This window comes from Vicugna pacos, chromosome 1 (assembly GCF_048564905.1).
Source record: "Vicugna pacos chromosome 1, VicPac4, whole genome shotgun sequence".
Taxonomy (NCBI): domain Eukaryota; kingdom Metazoa; phylum Chordata; class Mammalia; order Artiodactyla; family Camelidae; genus Vicugna; species Vicugna pacos.
The window spans coordinates 114,980,589-114,997,899 of record NC_132987.1 but is presented as its reverse complement, the minus strand read 5'-3'; the positions used below and the strand labels follow the sequence as shown (position 1 = coordinate 114,997,899).

General features: G+C 49.1%; 1 protein-coding gene across 1 annotated transcript in view; it reads right to left on the bottom strand.

Moving 5' to 3' along the window:
* Positions 1–15,434: 15,434 nt before the first annotated feature.
* The window catches only part of MRPS6 (mitochondrial ribosomal protein S6), a 63,858-nt gene continuing 61,981 nt past the window's right edge, over positions 15,435–17,311 (bottom strand). Inside the window, exon 4 of the mRNA XM_072970885.1 lies at positions 15,435–15,995. Within this exon, the coding sequence (XP_072826986.1) occupies positions 15,806–15,995 (190 nt within the window). The 3' untranslated portion in view covers positions 15,435–15,805. The remainder of the gene's footprint in view (positions 15,996–17,311) is intronic.

Genomic DNA, 17,311 nt, shown 5'->3' with positions numbered 1-17,311 from the left:
CCGCCAGGGCCGTGTGCTGCCTCCTAAGGCGCGAGAGGCGGGTCGCCGCCGCCTCCGCTTTCCCGTCCCCGGACCCTCCCTTGCGAGCTGGAGGAGGCTGTTTTCTGAGAAACGCGCGGAATGAGACGTCGGCAGCATCCCAGGTGGCGTCCGAGGTTTCCCCGTGTCTCTGTGCCTTGGGGTAGGGCAGGCAGCGACCTCACTCAGACACTGCCTGTTTGTCTCCCACGTGGCAAACCGTCCTTAGGATGGTGGAGCCTCGCGTGGCTGACTTCCTCCATCGGTGCCTGTCACCAAGGAACTGTCGGGCACAGCCCGAAAAGTTCCCTCCCCTAGTCTCCAGTCCCCTCCTAGAGCCTTGATCTCCCCACAGCTGCGTGGCATCCCTGCCCTCACCCCCGTCCCGTTCTGTTTAAAGGAGCCTTTCTTCGTCACCCTCGGCCCTTCCGCGTCCCTCCACCTTCTGGCCGCGGCTGAGACCTGGCTCCCGTCCTCGCACCGCACTCCCTCCAGCGTCACAGGGCCAGCATTCCTGTTGCCACCTCCAGGGTCTGTCACCACCAGGGAGGAGTTATCCCCACGGGTGGCTTCTCGGGCTCAGGGCCGCTCTCTGCCTCGGTCCTCTACTCCAGGGAGCCCAGCCCCTGCCTCGCTCACCTCCCAAATCACATCAGGACCTTGACGTCCCCTGAACCCCTCTGCCTCTGAAATCTGACTCCCCAGTTGGACGTTTGCATCCGTCAGGGTTCCCATTTCAAAGTCTTAACTATTCCATCACTCAGAACTCCCTCCTTTCCATCCTGGAGGCACCGGCTTCACCCAGACCCAGGCCTGCAGACCTCGCTCTCAGCTAACTGTTAAGGTTGGAAAAAATTCAGTTACTCACCAAGGATTGGCCAGTCATGGATTACACAAGAGCAGACGCATCCTTCTCCTTCCAAGAAGGACCGTACGAGCATCTATGCAGACAGCAATCAGTGTCATTCTCCTGATGGCGTCTCTGCTCCTTCCTCTCTCAAAGTATTCATTTTCAAAACGTTAAGCCCATGACTCCCATACAGACATAAAATGAACATGTGACATGAGTCCAAGATTTATGTGACTCATGAAAACGAGCAAACCAGTAAGATAGGAAAGATGGTTCAAAGAGCATTTGCAGAATTTACTGGCATTTAGAAACCAAACAGAATGTTAGAATGACTGCGGGATCATATGGTAGATACAAAACTGGTTAATGCCCTTCATGGGAATAAAAACAGCCTTTGTCGTTCTCTTTTCTTTTAAGGGACAGAAATTGACGCATGAACATGGAACTTTAGTGTGTCTGGGCTTATCAACCAGCGAATGGTTAAGTCAAACACAGGTAGATTGTCCTCAAGAATTAAGTGATCCTGGGGTGAGCCTGTCAAACAATGGCTCCATGTGACATTCAGAGGACATGCCCTTTTGCCTTGTTTCTATGTTTTGGGTACTTTTCCTGAAAATTCCTAAAAGAGAGAAACTCTAAACTAGTTATCTCAAAATCTCCACACTCATTCCTACTTGACCTTAAGAGAAGAAAGAAGCCTGTAAGTGCATCACTCGTGCTCCATCGGGCTGTTGGTGACCAAGCCCGTGATTGGCACCTGGGAGAACTTCAGACAGCATGACTCGGCGGGAGGAATGGTAACTTGGCAGCCCTCTCATTACACAGATGGCCACCGGCTCTCCCCAGACCAACCCTGGCTAAGAACACAGGCACTTCGCGTTCCAGGATAGGTTGTTCAGGAATAGATTCTGTGAGCTTATACCTTCATCGAGACATCATAGGGTTGGAACTTCAAGGAAACTTCTGGAACGTCTCCCTGGACCTTCCAGGACAGATGGTGTTTCCTATATTTAGTTCTCCTCGTCCTGAGCAAGCCCATTGTCTGCCCAGGCTGGCTCTCAACAGCCTCCCTGGCAAGGATCTCTGCTTCACGCTCTCTCTTAATCAATTTGAGGCCATTTTTTCTTCTGTCCTCTGTGAAAATGGCTTACAATTGATCAGTGTCTTCATCTGAAACCTCTTGACTTACTTCAGGCAATTTTTAAGCCATAATTTTTTTTAGGCTAAATAATCCAAACTGCTATTATCTTCTTAATTCTGTCATTAGTTGTGCTTCGCTGAGCCCTCTTGGGTCTCTCCTAAGGCCAGGAAGAGCAGAATAAAGCCCCCAGGGATGATGACTTCACACACCAGGTCCACCATGCCCCGCGCCACGTGAGCTCTCTCTGAATCACGCATCTGCCAAGTAGGAAGGTTGCTGTGATGACCCTTTAGGTTATTTCTCATGCTGCTTTTCTTGCTCAGTCTTCCTTCATTGTTACTGGAAATATTTCTACTATGTTCGTCAGTACATAGCCCTTTATTGATTTATTTTTTTCATACCCATCATCACAATTCTTAGAGTCAACTACAACTGGTACGTTGGCACTCAGCATTCCGGTCTTTTTCTCCTGATTTTTTTTTTAAAGACTCGCTCAGACTGTACTGTACCGCCGTTAAGCTACTGCTTTCATCCAGTAACAGCCGGGGGCCCCCACTCTCCCCCCGCTCAGGGCTGTCTCACTCTTTCCCAGCATCAGACCGTCACCATCACGACAACCCAAGCAGCTCCTAGTCTGAGAATCAGTCCTAGCAACACTTCAGACTGGCTTAGGAAGCAAACTAAAATGAATCTACCAACACCGATTTATTCAGCTTGAAGAGAAACCAGCCCGGTGAGTGGGAAACACCAGCAAGCCCTCAAGAGGCGTTCCCAGGAAGACTTGTGGTCACACCACAGCCTCTCCTCTGTCTCATCTTCTGAGTCCACCCAGGTTTACACCAGGGACCTTCTCCGGGACACTCTGGGCCCCCATGGGGGGTTTGCCAGGCCGCCACGTAAGGGCCTTAACGTGAGCTCCAGCAGATCGCCAGCGGAAGGGCTGGCCGTCACCCTAGACTCGCCGGCTTGACGCACACCCAGCCCTCCCTCGTGGGTGACCCTCATGCTGGTTGGTTTTCTTCCAAGTTGGTGCCAACCTGATGATGTTTCTGTGTTCAAAATTATGCCAAGAGACACTGATTTTTCTGTTCTATCTGTGAGCTCTCATTGATAGACTGACTCATCTCTGTATTTTTTGCTATCCTTGTAAAGCTGGTTCTCTTTTTGGGTGCAAACCTGTTTTATTTTCCTATTAAGTCTCTGTATCTAAGACACATTAGGCATTGTTTAAATTTCACATTGCTCCTATCAATAGATCATAGCCGTCATAGGCCGTTTCCTCGTGCTGCTCTGTAACGGTGGTAAGTCCATGTTAGCAAGTCTGTATACAATGTATTTCAATTAGTCTCCTACTGTAGAACACTGAGGTGATATTCAATGTTTTGATTTTCTTAAAGGAATTTGATGACCATCCTTGCACCTTACGCTGTGTGCCAATCATGATTCACGGTAAACGCCCACCAGTGGGACTGCTGGGCCACAGGCCAGGCGTCTTTCACTACCTGCTGCAAACCCAGCCTCGGAAATTTGTGATTTTACATCTACAGGTATTTCGCTGTACTCACCTTGACTAATCTTCATCCAGTTTTTGACTAATCTGTTCTCCACCCAGGACACGTGGAAGACAGGGCTGTGGAAGCTGGTGCTCTTAGAACGGGAGCTTTCAAAGCCTAGGACACTAACTTTAGATCTACCATGTTCTCTCCGAAAAGTCCTCTTTGTTCATCTGACTGCAGTGGGTCAGGCACCCTCCTACACTAAGGATGCATCCACGAACCAGCCAGAGAAAATTCATACCCACTGGAGCTTATATTCCCCCTGGGGGAGGGGGACAGACAGTGTAGATGTAAGTAAATAAAATATACATCAGATGGCAAAATAAATGCAGTGAACAGTACAGCAGGGGAAGGGGGTGGGGAAAGCAAGAGGGTCAGGAAAGACCCCACTGGGAGGGTGACACTTGGCCAAGGCCTGGAGGAGAGGTGGTGCTGTGCCCCTATTAGGATCATTAGCTGTGTGGCCTTAGGAGAATTGCTTAACTCCTCTGTACCTGGATTTCCTTCACTGGAAAATGAGGGGTGTTAGCACCCATGGCATAAGGTTGTTGAGAAAATGAAAAGAATTAAGCAAGTAAATGTTCATAAAATACTTAGAACTGGGCCTGGCGTATTAAATGTCAGATGTGGGTCTGTTAGATAAGAAGACTGCAGGAAGGGCTCAGGCAGGCAGAGGGCACTGCCCGAACAAAAGTCCGGGGTAGATCAGGTGGGAGGTTGACAGGGTGCCCAGACCAGCTGGGTTTTATAGGCCATTAGAAGGACGTTGGCCATTACTGCCGGTGAAGTAGGAGCCTCTGGAGGGTTTAAGCAGAGGAGCCATGTGCTCAAGCCATGGGGCTGAAGTCAGAGCACGGGGTGCCAAGAGCAGGAAGAGGGGGCTCACAAGGGGGTGGAGTGGACTGAATAGTGTCTCCCCAAACTCATGTCCACCTGGCACCTCAGAATGTGGCCTTATTTGGAAATAGTCTTTGCAGATGTAATTCATCAAGGATCTGGAGGTGTGATCCTCCTGGACTCCCAGTGGGCTCTGCATCAAAAGCCCAGGACGAGGGGAGGAGACAGGCACACAGGGAAGGGGCCGCTGAAGACAGGCAGACACTGGGCGATGCCACAGCCAGGGAACGTCACGAGCCACTCGAAGCCAGATGGGCCAAGGAAGGATCCTTCTCCAGAGGCTTCGGAGGGCGTGTCAGCCCTGCTGACACCTTGGTTTCAGACTTCCAGCCTCCAGAACTGTGAGAGAATAAATTTCTGTTGTTTTAAGTCACCCAGTTTCTGGTGCTTCGTTACAGCAGCTCCAGAAGACTAATAAAGAAGTTATTATGGTCTAAGAGAGAGAGGGTGCGGTTTGGACCAGTGGGATTCTAGATACCTACTGAAGGTGAGAAGACAGGAGTTACTGCGGGTACCGGATGGGGGACGTGGAGGAAGGTGAGGGGTCCAGGATGCCTCAAGGTCTACATACGAATATATATTTAGAGCCAGAAGAGTGGATGACATCACCTGAGAAGCAAAGGAGTGAGAGCAGACAGAGAGGAGGTCTGGGCTGAGCCTGGCACATCCCAACTCTAAGCGTCAGGAAAGTGAGGAAGAGCCAGTCAAGAGTCTGCAGAGGAAACCAGAGTCAGGAGCAGAGTCCGTGATGCCCGAGAAACCAAGAGAGGAGGGCGTTTCAAGGGGGAGGATGTGAGCAACTGTATCAGTGTCTCTGATGGCAGAGTGAAATCCGGGCTCAGAGGAGCAGTGGGGTGGGGGCAGAAGCAAATTCAAGGGGCAGGGGTGGGCAACGGGCTTCAGTACAAAAGGCTGGACCTCTTTTTGTTCCTTTCATTATTATCTTCATTAGGGAGACTGAAAAGAGAAGAAAGGACTAGTAGAGATAACCCTTTTGAGTTTTTTTTCCCAGAGAATGAACAGCATGTTTTTGCTGATAAGAACGACCAGAAGTCTGGGAAATTGGATGATGCAGGAGGGAGGGGGTGAAATTTGCTGGGTGATGCCCCAGTAGGTACAAGGAGACAGAACCCTGGGCACAGGGGAGACATGAGCTCTCTGTAGCATCATGGGCCATCCGCCCAGGATGGGGGTTGAAGGATGCAGTTACAGATGCAAGCAGGATAGTAGGTGTGGTTTGAGCTTTTGTGGAACTTTTCTTATGATTGCCTTAATTTTTTCAGTAAAATAGGGACTGAGGTCATCAGCTGAGAGTGGAACTGGGGCAAAAAGACACTAGAAGTTTGACAAGGGAAAAAGGAAATACTTACCTGGGAGGCGGGGAGTCAATGGACTAGGGAGGTGGTGCATTGCCAGGCATCAAAGGCCCGTGTGTGGTCTCTCAGAGACCAGGCAGCACAGACGGGTTTCTCTCCAGCCACATTCAGCTGTACACATGCAGGCACAGAATGGGTGAAGTATCTGACTGTAATCAGTGAGAGAGGATCTAGAGAGTGAAGGAGCGATCACAGTGATGGAACTTAAGCTGGATTAGGAAGGGAAGTGACGGTGTGAGGGAGAAGAGACACCAAGGGAAGGTGGTAGGATTGGTTGGCAGGTCCCAGTGGGGTTGACAGAATGGATTGTGGCAGCCGGGCTACAAGAGGGAGTGAGTTGGTAGGTGGGAGTGGAGAGCTTGAAACTGAGATGCCAGGTGATGTAGTTACTGGTATTAACAAGGTCTAAGGTATAACCAGGGAGCAGCTTACAAAGGGAGGGTGGATGGCATGGCCATCGGAGGGGAGGAGATCAGGTAACGGAGAGGCCAGGGTACTGGAAAGGATCACCTGCATGGATAAAGAAATCACCCACAATCACACGCGGGTGGGTGGAAAGAGTAACAGTGAGCTGAAGTCGTCAAAGAACAAGAGAGTGTGGCCGGGGGTCCTTAAGTGAGATTCAAGTCTAGGGGGTTTAGGACAGGTGGGACAATGGTCTGGATGGGGCAAGGGGCCAAGGAGGACACCTACTCTGCCTCCAGGCCCAGAGGGAAAAATGTTTTGGGAGAGAAAACAGCCATGACCAAGAGGGATCCGGGGCGACCCCAGTTTCAGTTGGGGCAACAAGAGGAGGAAAATATTTTAGAACAGCTGAGGAGGGGCACAGAGAGCAGGTTTCAGGGTAGGAGATGGGCTGGAAGACGGTTATATTCTGAGTTCAGTGGGGATTGGGTTCCTGAGGGTGAGGGACAATGTGGAGATCCTGGCCTTCCAGTGGTGACTCTCATAAAGCAGAGCAATAGCCATCGTCATATTGGTTCCCAGGTCTCCAAGGCAGGTCACAGAGCCAGGCAGGAGGGAGCGGAGGAGGGGGGAAGGCAAGAGTGAAAGAGGGTGTTGCCAGAAGCATGTGGAATCTGGGGCCCCCTCTTCACTCCTGCCAGTGGCAGAGTGAAGCCAGGGCAGGGTCCTAGGCCTTCATTTGAACTGCACTTGTACAGAAAGCATTGCCCTTGTTTTCTCAGATTAGAAAAATGACAGACAACCCAGGATGTAAATTAGCAAAGTATATAAAAAAGCAAATAATGGGGGAAAAACCAGACTGTAAGTTCATGCTTATTAATAGAGAAAATGTAAGTTTAAAACAGAGACAGCTCTTGACACTTGATTGGCAAAGTTTTCTTTCTTTTTTTTTAACATGATTCCTACCATATATGGGGGAGGGGGGAGTTGAAAGCAGGATCTCTCAGATCTGGCTGTTGGGTGTGTAAATTGGTACAAAGACTCTGGAGAGAAATTTGTCAGTAACTAGTAAAGATGAAAATGGAAATACCCAATGAACCAGGAATTCGATGTCTAGTGAAACACTCACACCACGCCCCAGGAGACATCTGCCAACAGGTTCACTTCAGCTTTGCTTGAAACACTGTAAGCTTGGACATGCCCATTAACAGGCAAGTGGCCAAAGTGTGCTGCAGTCACACAGGGCACCTTACAGGACAGCAGAAATCAATGCACTGGATCTATATGACAGATCTCAAGAAGATCATGTTGGATGGGGAAAAAAATGTTGAAGCTTCCATATCATGAATCCAGTCAGTTCATTAAAAATCCACAAAGCAGTATTACAAATTATGACCACATATATATGGAATAAAACATAAAAGATGGATGTAAATGGTGCACACTGACTTGAGAAGGATGGCTCCCTCTTGGGAAAGAAGAAATATATATGCTGCCAAAGTGAGCACTTGGGAAGGAAGAAATAGATGAGAAGAGGTACAAAGAAAGAATTTCAACTATAGCTAACGTTTTATTTCTTTAAAATAAAAGACCTGAAAGAAGTATGGCAAAAATACAGTTGTCTATTCAATCTGAGTGGTAAGTACCTCAAATTTGTTACAGTAGCATCTGTTCCTTTAGGGACGTTTGAATTTTTTTTTAAGGAGAATGTTTTAGTGTATCTATCCATGTGCAAGTTTTAAGAAAGCAAGCAGAGTATGAATAACGCTGTAAGGTGAGAACAGTCATTGTTACAGCATCATATTTCACCACAATGAGATGAACCCAGAACCATTTCATGATCAGGAGGGATAAGGGAGTACTGGGCAAACAGAGATTTCCTTAACATTCTGCTTAACCACACTAAGTAACTTACTCCATCCTATTTATTTAGATGTGGTAAGAGATACTGAAAAGGAAAATGCTTTCAAAACATTGGTCATAACTGCTAACTTCATAAAATCTGCACCTTAAATTCCTCGTGATTTTGCTCTGTGAACAACTTTTTGCTGTTGTTTTAAAGGTAATTAAAATGTATTTGATTTGGAGAGTGTTACGAAAACCCTTGAGATATCACAGAGCCCTGAGGGGGCCTCCTCCACTATGTAGATAATTATCCCTTTCCATGGCCTTAACTAAACCCTACTGAGTCTCCTGTTCGAAGGCTGGGAGACAGACGGACACCGCGTCCAGGCTCTCCTCTTACAGTCTGGCTCTTTCTGGCCACATCACCAAACCCTTCTGCTGCCGTACCTTCTAAGTGTTCCTTTCAAACAGAAGGCCCCTGGCTCTCTAGCAGACAGGAGAGGGTGGGAGAGGGAAGGCAGGATGGTGGGAGACAAACCAGACAAGCAGAGTAAGAACATTGGTGGGAATAAAAATCTCCTTTGCTGCAGATAAAAGTTGAAGAATTACTGGAAGATGCCAACGAGGTGCTCAACAGAAAAACAAAGCACAAACCCGAGTCAAATACAGTCAGTTCTCATCTTGCGTGCTAGTTCTGTCATATAAAGTTGCTGCGAACACTGATTTAGGTCATACGAAACCACTGCTCCCAGGGGAAATACAGGGTCAGGTTCCTGCGAGCCTCTGGTCACAACATCCGTGTCAGCTCATCAATACATCATCTTGCTTTATGTGTGGAGACACCTTATTTAATACACATTGTTGATCCACTAACAGTGAACAAGGCCAACAGCACCACAACTGGTATCTGAACCCAGCTACCCTCACACACATATTTTCTCCATCAGGCACATCCCAGCCTTCCTACACTTCGGGACAGTAGACAGAATTTCAGTGTTATGCTTGGAGGACGTTTTAATCAGCAAAATCACCAACAAAAACCACACAAGTGCAAAAAACATGACACTAAACTGAGCGAGAAAATTTTAGGCACTTGTTTACAGTACAAAAGCTGAAACAAGAAGTCACCTTGTTCAACTTTGGCTGGAAACAGACTCATCAGAGACTCAAATTTCTGCCATTCTATCTATGAATAACTGTGAAGACACTGTACTGATTTGGGGGTTGCAAACAAATTTTTGCAAGTAGGCAAATCCACAGAAACAGAATCTTTGAATAACGAGAATTGGCTGTACCAGTTAACAGTACCAGGTAACCTCTGTCCAAAAAGCAGTATCTAACCTTCCACAAAAAGGAACTTGGGATCCACACGGACAAACAGTGCCACAGCCAAGTCCCAGGTCACATCACTTAGCCTGATATGAGTTTATGGAAACTCCACTGAGTCTCCCCTTTATTTGGAATGGAAAGGTCAGGAGCCCATTTTGCACAGTCCTTACTTCTGACACTGTCCACTGAACAACCTTGCCTTTTCCACTCCCAGTGCAATCAACCTGGGGCAAATCTCCTCTGGGAAATGAAGTGAAATCACATTTCCTTCCACAGAGGGGCACAGCATAGCACTGGTTACTTCTAGGGGAACGGGTTCAATCACAGTATGCAGACAACTCTGCTCCCTTGCAGCCGTCCAAAGGTCTGGCTTCAGGAGTCTGACTTTTGCTAAGCTCCCCGTTGGGTTGGGGGGAGCTGGGAGAGTGTAAAGTGTTAATGTTAGTATTAAGTATAGGGGTTGATCTTTGGGCTCATGTCACAGTTTCCAAAACCCAGACTTCACCACCACCCAGGGTCTCCCTGGTCGCCACACCCTTTTTCTCCTGGGGACTAATAGAATGCCTCGTGCCTGTGTTTGGGTCTAAGTCCACGTCTCTTAAAGCTTTGTTCTCAGAGCAAAAAGAATGCTGGCAATTCAAGCCCAGCGAGTGAGCGTGCTGGCCTCTGGGGCTCCCTTTGCTGCTTGCTTGTGATCGAGTACAGCGCCTGCTCCGTTTAGACCCCCACCCCCACCCCCACCCCCAGCTACCCATCAGCAGGCCATGAAAACAACAGCTATTCTATCAGAAGATGAAGTGTGCGCGAAGAAGCAGCCTCTGAGAAATTCTCTTAACCTTTCCCCACCTCCCTACCCCGCCAGCTACCAGGTCCTCGAACCACTGACAACCCCTCAGCACACCGGGCAGTGGGACTCAGTCCAGGGCCTTACAGACTGGGGAGGGCCCTTCGAGTCCCGCTCGTTCACGGAGGCTGAGAGAAGATAAGGACTTGTCCGTGACCGCGTGGCCCATTGAGGAGGCCTCTGACCCCAAATTCTGTGCTCATCCCACTGCTATGTTGTTTTCGAGGTGATCAAGAATCTCACAAATTGCCCTGGAAACTTTCCACCATCAGCACCATACTGGCCTGTTCCCAGATGCAGGAGGCAAGCAGGGGTTGACAGGTGACCTTCCAGGTGGATTCCAGGTGCAGCCACCTCTCACTGAGCTCTCCAAATGCAAGTGGCAACAACCCAGACCACAGGGAGAGAATGGTACATACTTTTCAAATGCTCTCCCACCGAATTTGAGAGCACACCCCTGAGCAAGCATGACACTGTCCAGTCCACCCTGTCTAGCACTGGTAGACATCGGACCTTGCCTCGGCCCTCTGTGTACTTCTCCACGGTGAATTTGCATAATCATTTCTTTCTCACAAACATGTGGGCAGCATGGGGCAGCTGGTCCATTAGGAGGCACATTTCATAACAAGTTAATATGCACAGTACATTCTTGGCTCTTTGAAATGGTCCCTGCAGCTCAAGAAAGCCTTAGCAGGCATGAAATGCCTCCTCACCAGTAGATGGCAATTTGGTCCCTCCCTGAACTCCCCTACACCCCAGGCCCTTTCCCACCATCAAACCGTACTTGCCCGCTCCTAGGTGTTCCCAAAATACACTGTGTACTTTGGCCATCTCCCATCTCCCACCGCCCGAGCTCCGCACTGGTTGCTTCCATGCCAGCTTAAACATCACCTCTGCTGGAAAACTCCCCCTCTGTCCCCAGTACTCCAAGAACTAAGGAATCCAGCTCTCCATTTCCATAACACTTGGTTTGGATCTCAACGATTATTTTCTTTTATTATGGTGTGTTTTCAGAAGGCTGCATATTTCCAACTCCTCTATCTGTGAGAGCCTTGAGGTCAGGGACACAGCCCACTCATCTTTGTATCCTGCCCAGGGCAGCACCTGGCATGTGTGTGCCCTATAAACACACCCCTGGAGTAATGTGGGGATAAAAAAGCTCTGTGGGAAATTATGGAGCAGTTTGGAAAAACATGACAAAAGCAGGCCTGGCCTCCAGGGTACACTAAGGTTTCTTCCGTTGTTCTCAGGACTTCCCTTTGAAGACCTGAGATTAAACACACTCCCGAGGAATCCCAGACCCACTCCCTCTCCTCCTGGAGTGAAGCCTGGGGCTTTGGTCTAGGTGTGGGACAGGAAGGGCCCAGGGAGAGGTCCCTCCGAGCATGGCCTGGGCCGCAGGCACTGGCAGTGTCCACCTCTAGAAGGGTGCAGCAGCCCCAAAGTGGACTTGCGAGTCACCAATCCCAACTCCCCCCTTTGCAGCCTGGGAAGAGTCACTTATTTTCTCCTAGCCCTTGGGCACCCCATCTGTAAAATGGGTGTAAGACTTGCCTAGTGGACTCGTGAGGAGGGGTCACACCAAGCATTTGCTGACGGCATGTGTCGCCGCTTTCGGGTGTGCCCAGGCAGACAACTACTCTTTCAGGCTCGCCCAGCAGCATGGACACAGCTCGTGCTTTCAACATCTAAGCCTTTCATCAAACATTTCTTCTCAATCAATACAAACGTGGTCTTTCAAAAATCTACACTGCTCACTTGGCTTGACGGTCCTCCCTTGTGGGCTCAGTCATACAGGACTTAATCATCTCCGACCCGGCTGCTTGCCGAACGCCTCTGCGACTGCAAATGTCTCCAGGAAACAGCTTCCATGGTGTGCCTGGGACGAGCTTCTTGGGCCCACAGCCTCCACCTCATTTTCTACCTTCCTCAGCCCACTTCATGCAAAAAACAAAGTACTTTTGGAAGCTCAATCCTGTTGGAACTGGACCACAAGCAGTCAAGGTAACAAACCCGAAGGGAGTGCTCAGCAGTTGCAGCTCCAAGACCTGGCCTCCTGTGCTGCTTCGAGTCATCTCATTTCGGCAGACTCCTATCTGTTTATTCTCGGGGTTTCCAGTCTCCCAGATGTGCCCCCCGTCCTGACTCCCTGTCATGCCCCCTTCATTCTCTGGTCTCCAGGTCAGGGCCTCGGGGCATCTGTGTGTGCTGTACCCTCTGCCGACAGCTTCATGTCACATGAATGGCTCTGCATCCTTCAGGTCTCAGCTTCCCTGTCTCCCACCTTCTACCCAACATCCTCTGCTCTTTCCCTTTGCAGCAAACCCCCTGCCCCCGATATTGGCAGCACCCGCACCTCCCTGCCTTCCCGACATCAGCACACGAGGACAGGGGCCATCTTTGCTCACAGACCTAGGACTTTGCTCACTTCCAGGACTTCACTCGTAATCGTCCACTGAAAGAGCGGACCGACAAAACAGCGCCTCTGACCACCCCCCCACCCCGGGCAAGAGGATCTGATGCTCTTGGCTCTGACGGCGAACATGCAGCCTGGAGGTAACCCCCACACAGGCCCTACTCAAACACCCGCAACTGACAGGCTGCAAGGGGGCAAGAACCCCTTCGTGGCTGAGGGTCCAGCTATGAATCATCGCCTCAGGGGGAAGGGACAGTGGCTTCATTTGGTCCAAGGAGCTTCCAAGGAGGGGAACTGGCACACCGCACAGCTGTCCTACTTAGCCAGCCTCCTTCCTAACGCTCTAAACTGTGCCACAGGGTTCCGAACACTCCGTGACCTGGGAAGCCCAAGAGCATCGACTGATTTCCCCGGGACGAGCAAGTGTAGGAAAAGAAAGTGCCTGCACCGCTCAGGCCACGAGGACAATTGCTACTACCCCGGCGGCAGTGGCTCACCTGACACCCAGGTGCCTCGTTTATCAGAAGACAAAGACCTCAGTGTTATGGATGGAAAAGAACACATGGCATCAGGGTCCCTAGTTCAAGGTCCCAGTTGTCACCTGGTAGTTGTGGGGTCAAGGGCAAATCTCTGAGTCTGTTTCTTCAGCCAAAATTACATCCGGCTATGAGGGATGTAACACTCCCTCACAGAGCTGCTGAGAGGACTAAATCAGGTAACAGCCTCAATGTGTGCAACACAGCCTACAGCCTGCAGCACACACGTAACATACTTTAAGGAAAATGGAAAACTTCCCCCAGATAGCACCTGAGTGAAAGTACATCAGGACACAAACCATTTGACAGAAGAGGCTGTGTTCCCGCCAGCCCTGGCTGAGAGCCTGCGCTTGCAGGAAACTCCTAATGAAACAGGAAGTAGCATATTTTCCCAGATAATCTCCACTTTATCCCTTTTATTTCCAGTGCACAGTTCCTAATGACCCTCTTTACTGAACTACTGCTCTTCAAAGAGACTTTTCATAGCCTTGTGCCTCTGGAGGAAGTTGAAGATGGATGCTGTCCTGGCTCTTAAGATAAACAAAGTTGAGGAATCAGACCATCTAGGGTGGAGACAGGCAGCGTTACAGAGAGGGAAGCCCTGGATCAGCTGGGCTGGGCTCCTCCTGGCTCCTGGGCACCTGACTTGCACATCTGACTGTGCTTCCATCTCACCACCGTTAAAAAGTGGTAGAAGCCAGATCTCTGAGTCCTCTTCTATTTCAACATGGTCTGAGCGTGTAAATTAGCATAACCAGAGGCTTGACTTAGTAAATGGCACTTTTCATCCTCTGGGCTGCTGACAGACACCCTGGGCGGGGCCCCGCTTGGGGAAGATGGAAAGGCTGCTCAATTTCTTCCAATTCACCAACTCTGAGGGGACCGAGGAGGAGATGCCAGGGACGATTCCAGGAAAAAGCCTCATCGTCACCCACCACGGAAGCCATCCGGCAGCCCGGGACCCTGGGTCCTCAGCTTCCCAGGCCTGGGGCAGAGACCACATATGGAACTGTCTAAAGGAGAATTCTCTGACTGTGGTGTCAAGTCAGGCCCACAGAGCAGATTATCTGGAGCTAAGCAGAAATGAAATTTCAGTTAGTTTCTAGATCAGTTTCCTGGTGTGAGAGGATAAGGGTCTGAGGCAAATTAGAGCACGCCAGCTGTGCTCTCTTCTGCAGCTCCCGATGGTCTCCGGCCTTGCCGTGCTGCCGCTGCTGTCAACTGAAAATCCAGGATGCTGGATGCTGATTTCATTTCTTTCTCAGTTTGGCAGTCTCTGGCTTGGTATTGCTTATTCTTTTATGTGAGTTACACTAAAGTTACTACATTAAACACAGGATGCCCAGGTAAAACTGAATGTCAAATAATGCATCATTTTTTGCTACACGTATTATTTCATGCAATATTTGGAGCATATTTATGTGAAAAAATGACATTATTTATCTGAAATTCAAATTTAATTGACCATTCTGCACTTTCATTTGCTAAATATGATAACCATAAGTCATATCCAAATACAGTCTCAAACTATAACATCTCAAACCCAACTCCTGCCCCGCCAAGACAGAAAACTCTCAAAACTTGTCTTATTTGCAGAACATGTTAAAAAAAAAAAAGACCTATCAGTAGCAAATCAAAACAACAAAACGAAAGATGCATCTTCTTACAAGTCCCCCTAAATTACGAACTCAGCACACCACTGGCCAAAGCACTGGCGCCGCTGGCTCTGTGGCCTCCCCCAACTCAACAGCAACTGGCTTCCGACTCATCAGGGGAGTGGGAAGAAGGGAGGGGGTGCAGAACTCAAAGGTGGCTACTTCCCCAAAACAGGTCTGCCGGGGCTGAGGGACAGTGAGGAGGCAGGTGCTGAAGGCAGAGGAACGACAGGAAACAGGGCCAGACCTCAATGGCCACAGAACACTCAGGTCCCGCACCAAGGGTGGCGCCCACCACAGTGACAACCATGAGAAGACGGGAAAAGCGACTGCCCAGGAGTCAAGGGTCAGACACATCCCACCCACCCTCACCCCAGCGTCTCCAAGTCTTGAACTTGGGCTGGTAACCGGGTAGCCTGACTCCCAGACACTGCTGCCATTCTGGACAGACTGAGCTGTGAGGCCGGCGACAGTGCCCAGCGCTGGGGTACATGAAGAGACAAAAACACATCCCCCCAAGTTTTTGAAAATCACACTTTCACTCTGATCAAAAGTTACTCATAAAATACGATGGTCTTAAAATTTTATTTTGCATGGTTGTATACAGTCTGAATGAGTAGCTTGCAACCCAAGGCAGTTTTTATAAGCTTTGCTCTTCAAAATAGTGTTAGTGTTGTTGCAGGACAAAAGTCCTGACAAATTACATTCAGGAAACAGAATCGAGGAAGCCTTGCGGGGACCACATATCACAAAGAGGCTCTAAACAAGCCATGCCCCTACTTCCCACAGCAACGAGGATCAAGAGCTAAAAATATCTCAGAAAAATCAAGTGGCACCTGCAGCACCTTCTTATATAAAGGTCAAGCTTGTAAATTATTAATCCACGGTGCTCAAAAGTAAGAGAATTAAATATAGGGCTAAGATCTGGCGAATCTTCTCACTTCCTCCTCTTCGTGGAATACAGCTTCTCTTCAAGTGGGACTGGGACGATCCCTTCACACTTTTTCACTTCCTGAGTCAGAGGGTGTTTTACAATATTCGGTCTAATCACATCAGTGTCTCGAGACAGATACTCCATTATGCCGTCAACAGTTGTTGTTGGTGTATAAAAATCCACCAAGAAATACCTGCAACAAAATAAAAATTTGTGAATATCCTGCATTCTGAAACACAGCAGTTTCACTACTTTGATCAGTGTTTTCACTTTACTCCTCCCCAGATAAAGACATCAACCCCCCGACACACACACACAACACATCTCTGTCAAAACAGAAACCGCCGGCGGACCCGCTGACCCCGATTGCCGCAGCGCGCCCACCTCCCTTTGCGACGGCCTTCCCCCTTACACTTTTGTGAAAACCTGGACCCAAACGAGCTCAGTGGTAGAAAAAAAGCAATGTGACATTACATGCAGTAGGAAATACTAGAAAGATGGTAAAATTATGGTACAAGAACAGAATTTGCTATTCAGCAAAGCCCGAATTTTCTAAATTAGCTGATTTTTTTGTGTGTGGAAACACCTACTAATCTTCTAATTTTCCAAAGGATTTTACAAGTGACTTAATGCACCAAAGAGATACAGAAGGAACCACCGGCCGTACTTCACAAACAAGGAAAAAGAAAAGGCCTGGGACTTGTCTAAGACTACCTTGCATGGTCAAGAACTGACAGAAAACAACAACAAAATTACCTGAGTTTTGGGTAAGAGAAAGAATTTCATATTCATCCACCCGGACCAGACTAGTACAGACAGGCACCTCATACAGCTCCCTGGTCTTAAAAAAGGAAAACAACTTCACAGCAGTCGGCCGGAGGACGGCACGCAGGAGGAAGCATCTCTGGGCCCTGCCCCCACTCCGCTCAGTTCTAAAAGTATAAGCCTCCCTTGCCCTGTTTAGTTTGGACTACAGTGTTGTTAAAGGACAGTTTTCAGTGCAGTATTTCAGAATTCTACACCGTTCCAGCTGGCTAGGATGACCTCTGACACCCCTCATTTTGTTCCAGCCACACTCTTCTCTCAAGCCTAGTCCCATCCTCGGTCTTCACTGTGCCTCTGCCGGAAGCGGTCTTCGCCCGCCTCCACACAGCTCCTCCCTCGCTTCCATCACGTCTCTGTCCAAAAGTCAACTGGTGAGAGAGGCCTTCTGTCCCACCCACCCAGCCATCACTCTTATCTCCCTTACTTACGCTTTGCTTTTCTCTCCCACAGCACTTTATCACCTCTGACACAGCACACGCTTGTTTACAGTCTGTCTCGCTCCACTAACAGATAGCTGCCCTAGGAAGGGCCGTGTTGCTACAGCCCCAGCACCCTGCGCAGAGGCTGCCGTCCCTCCGTCAGGCCCGCAGTAAACATCTGACAGCGGTGGTGCAGCATGAAAGGCGGGATTCTCATAGAAAGTAGGAAAGACAAACTTAAAATGGACAAATTCAGCAAGAAAGT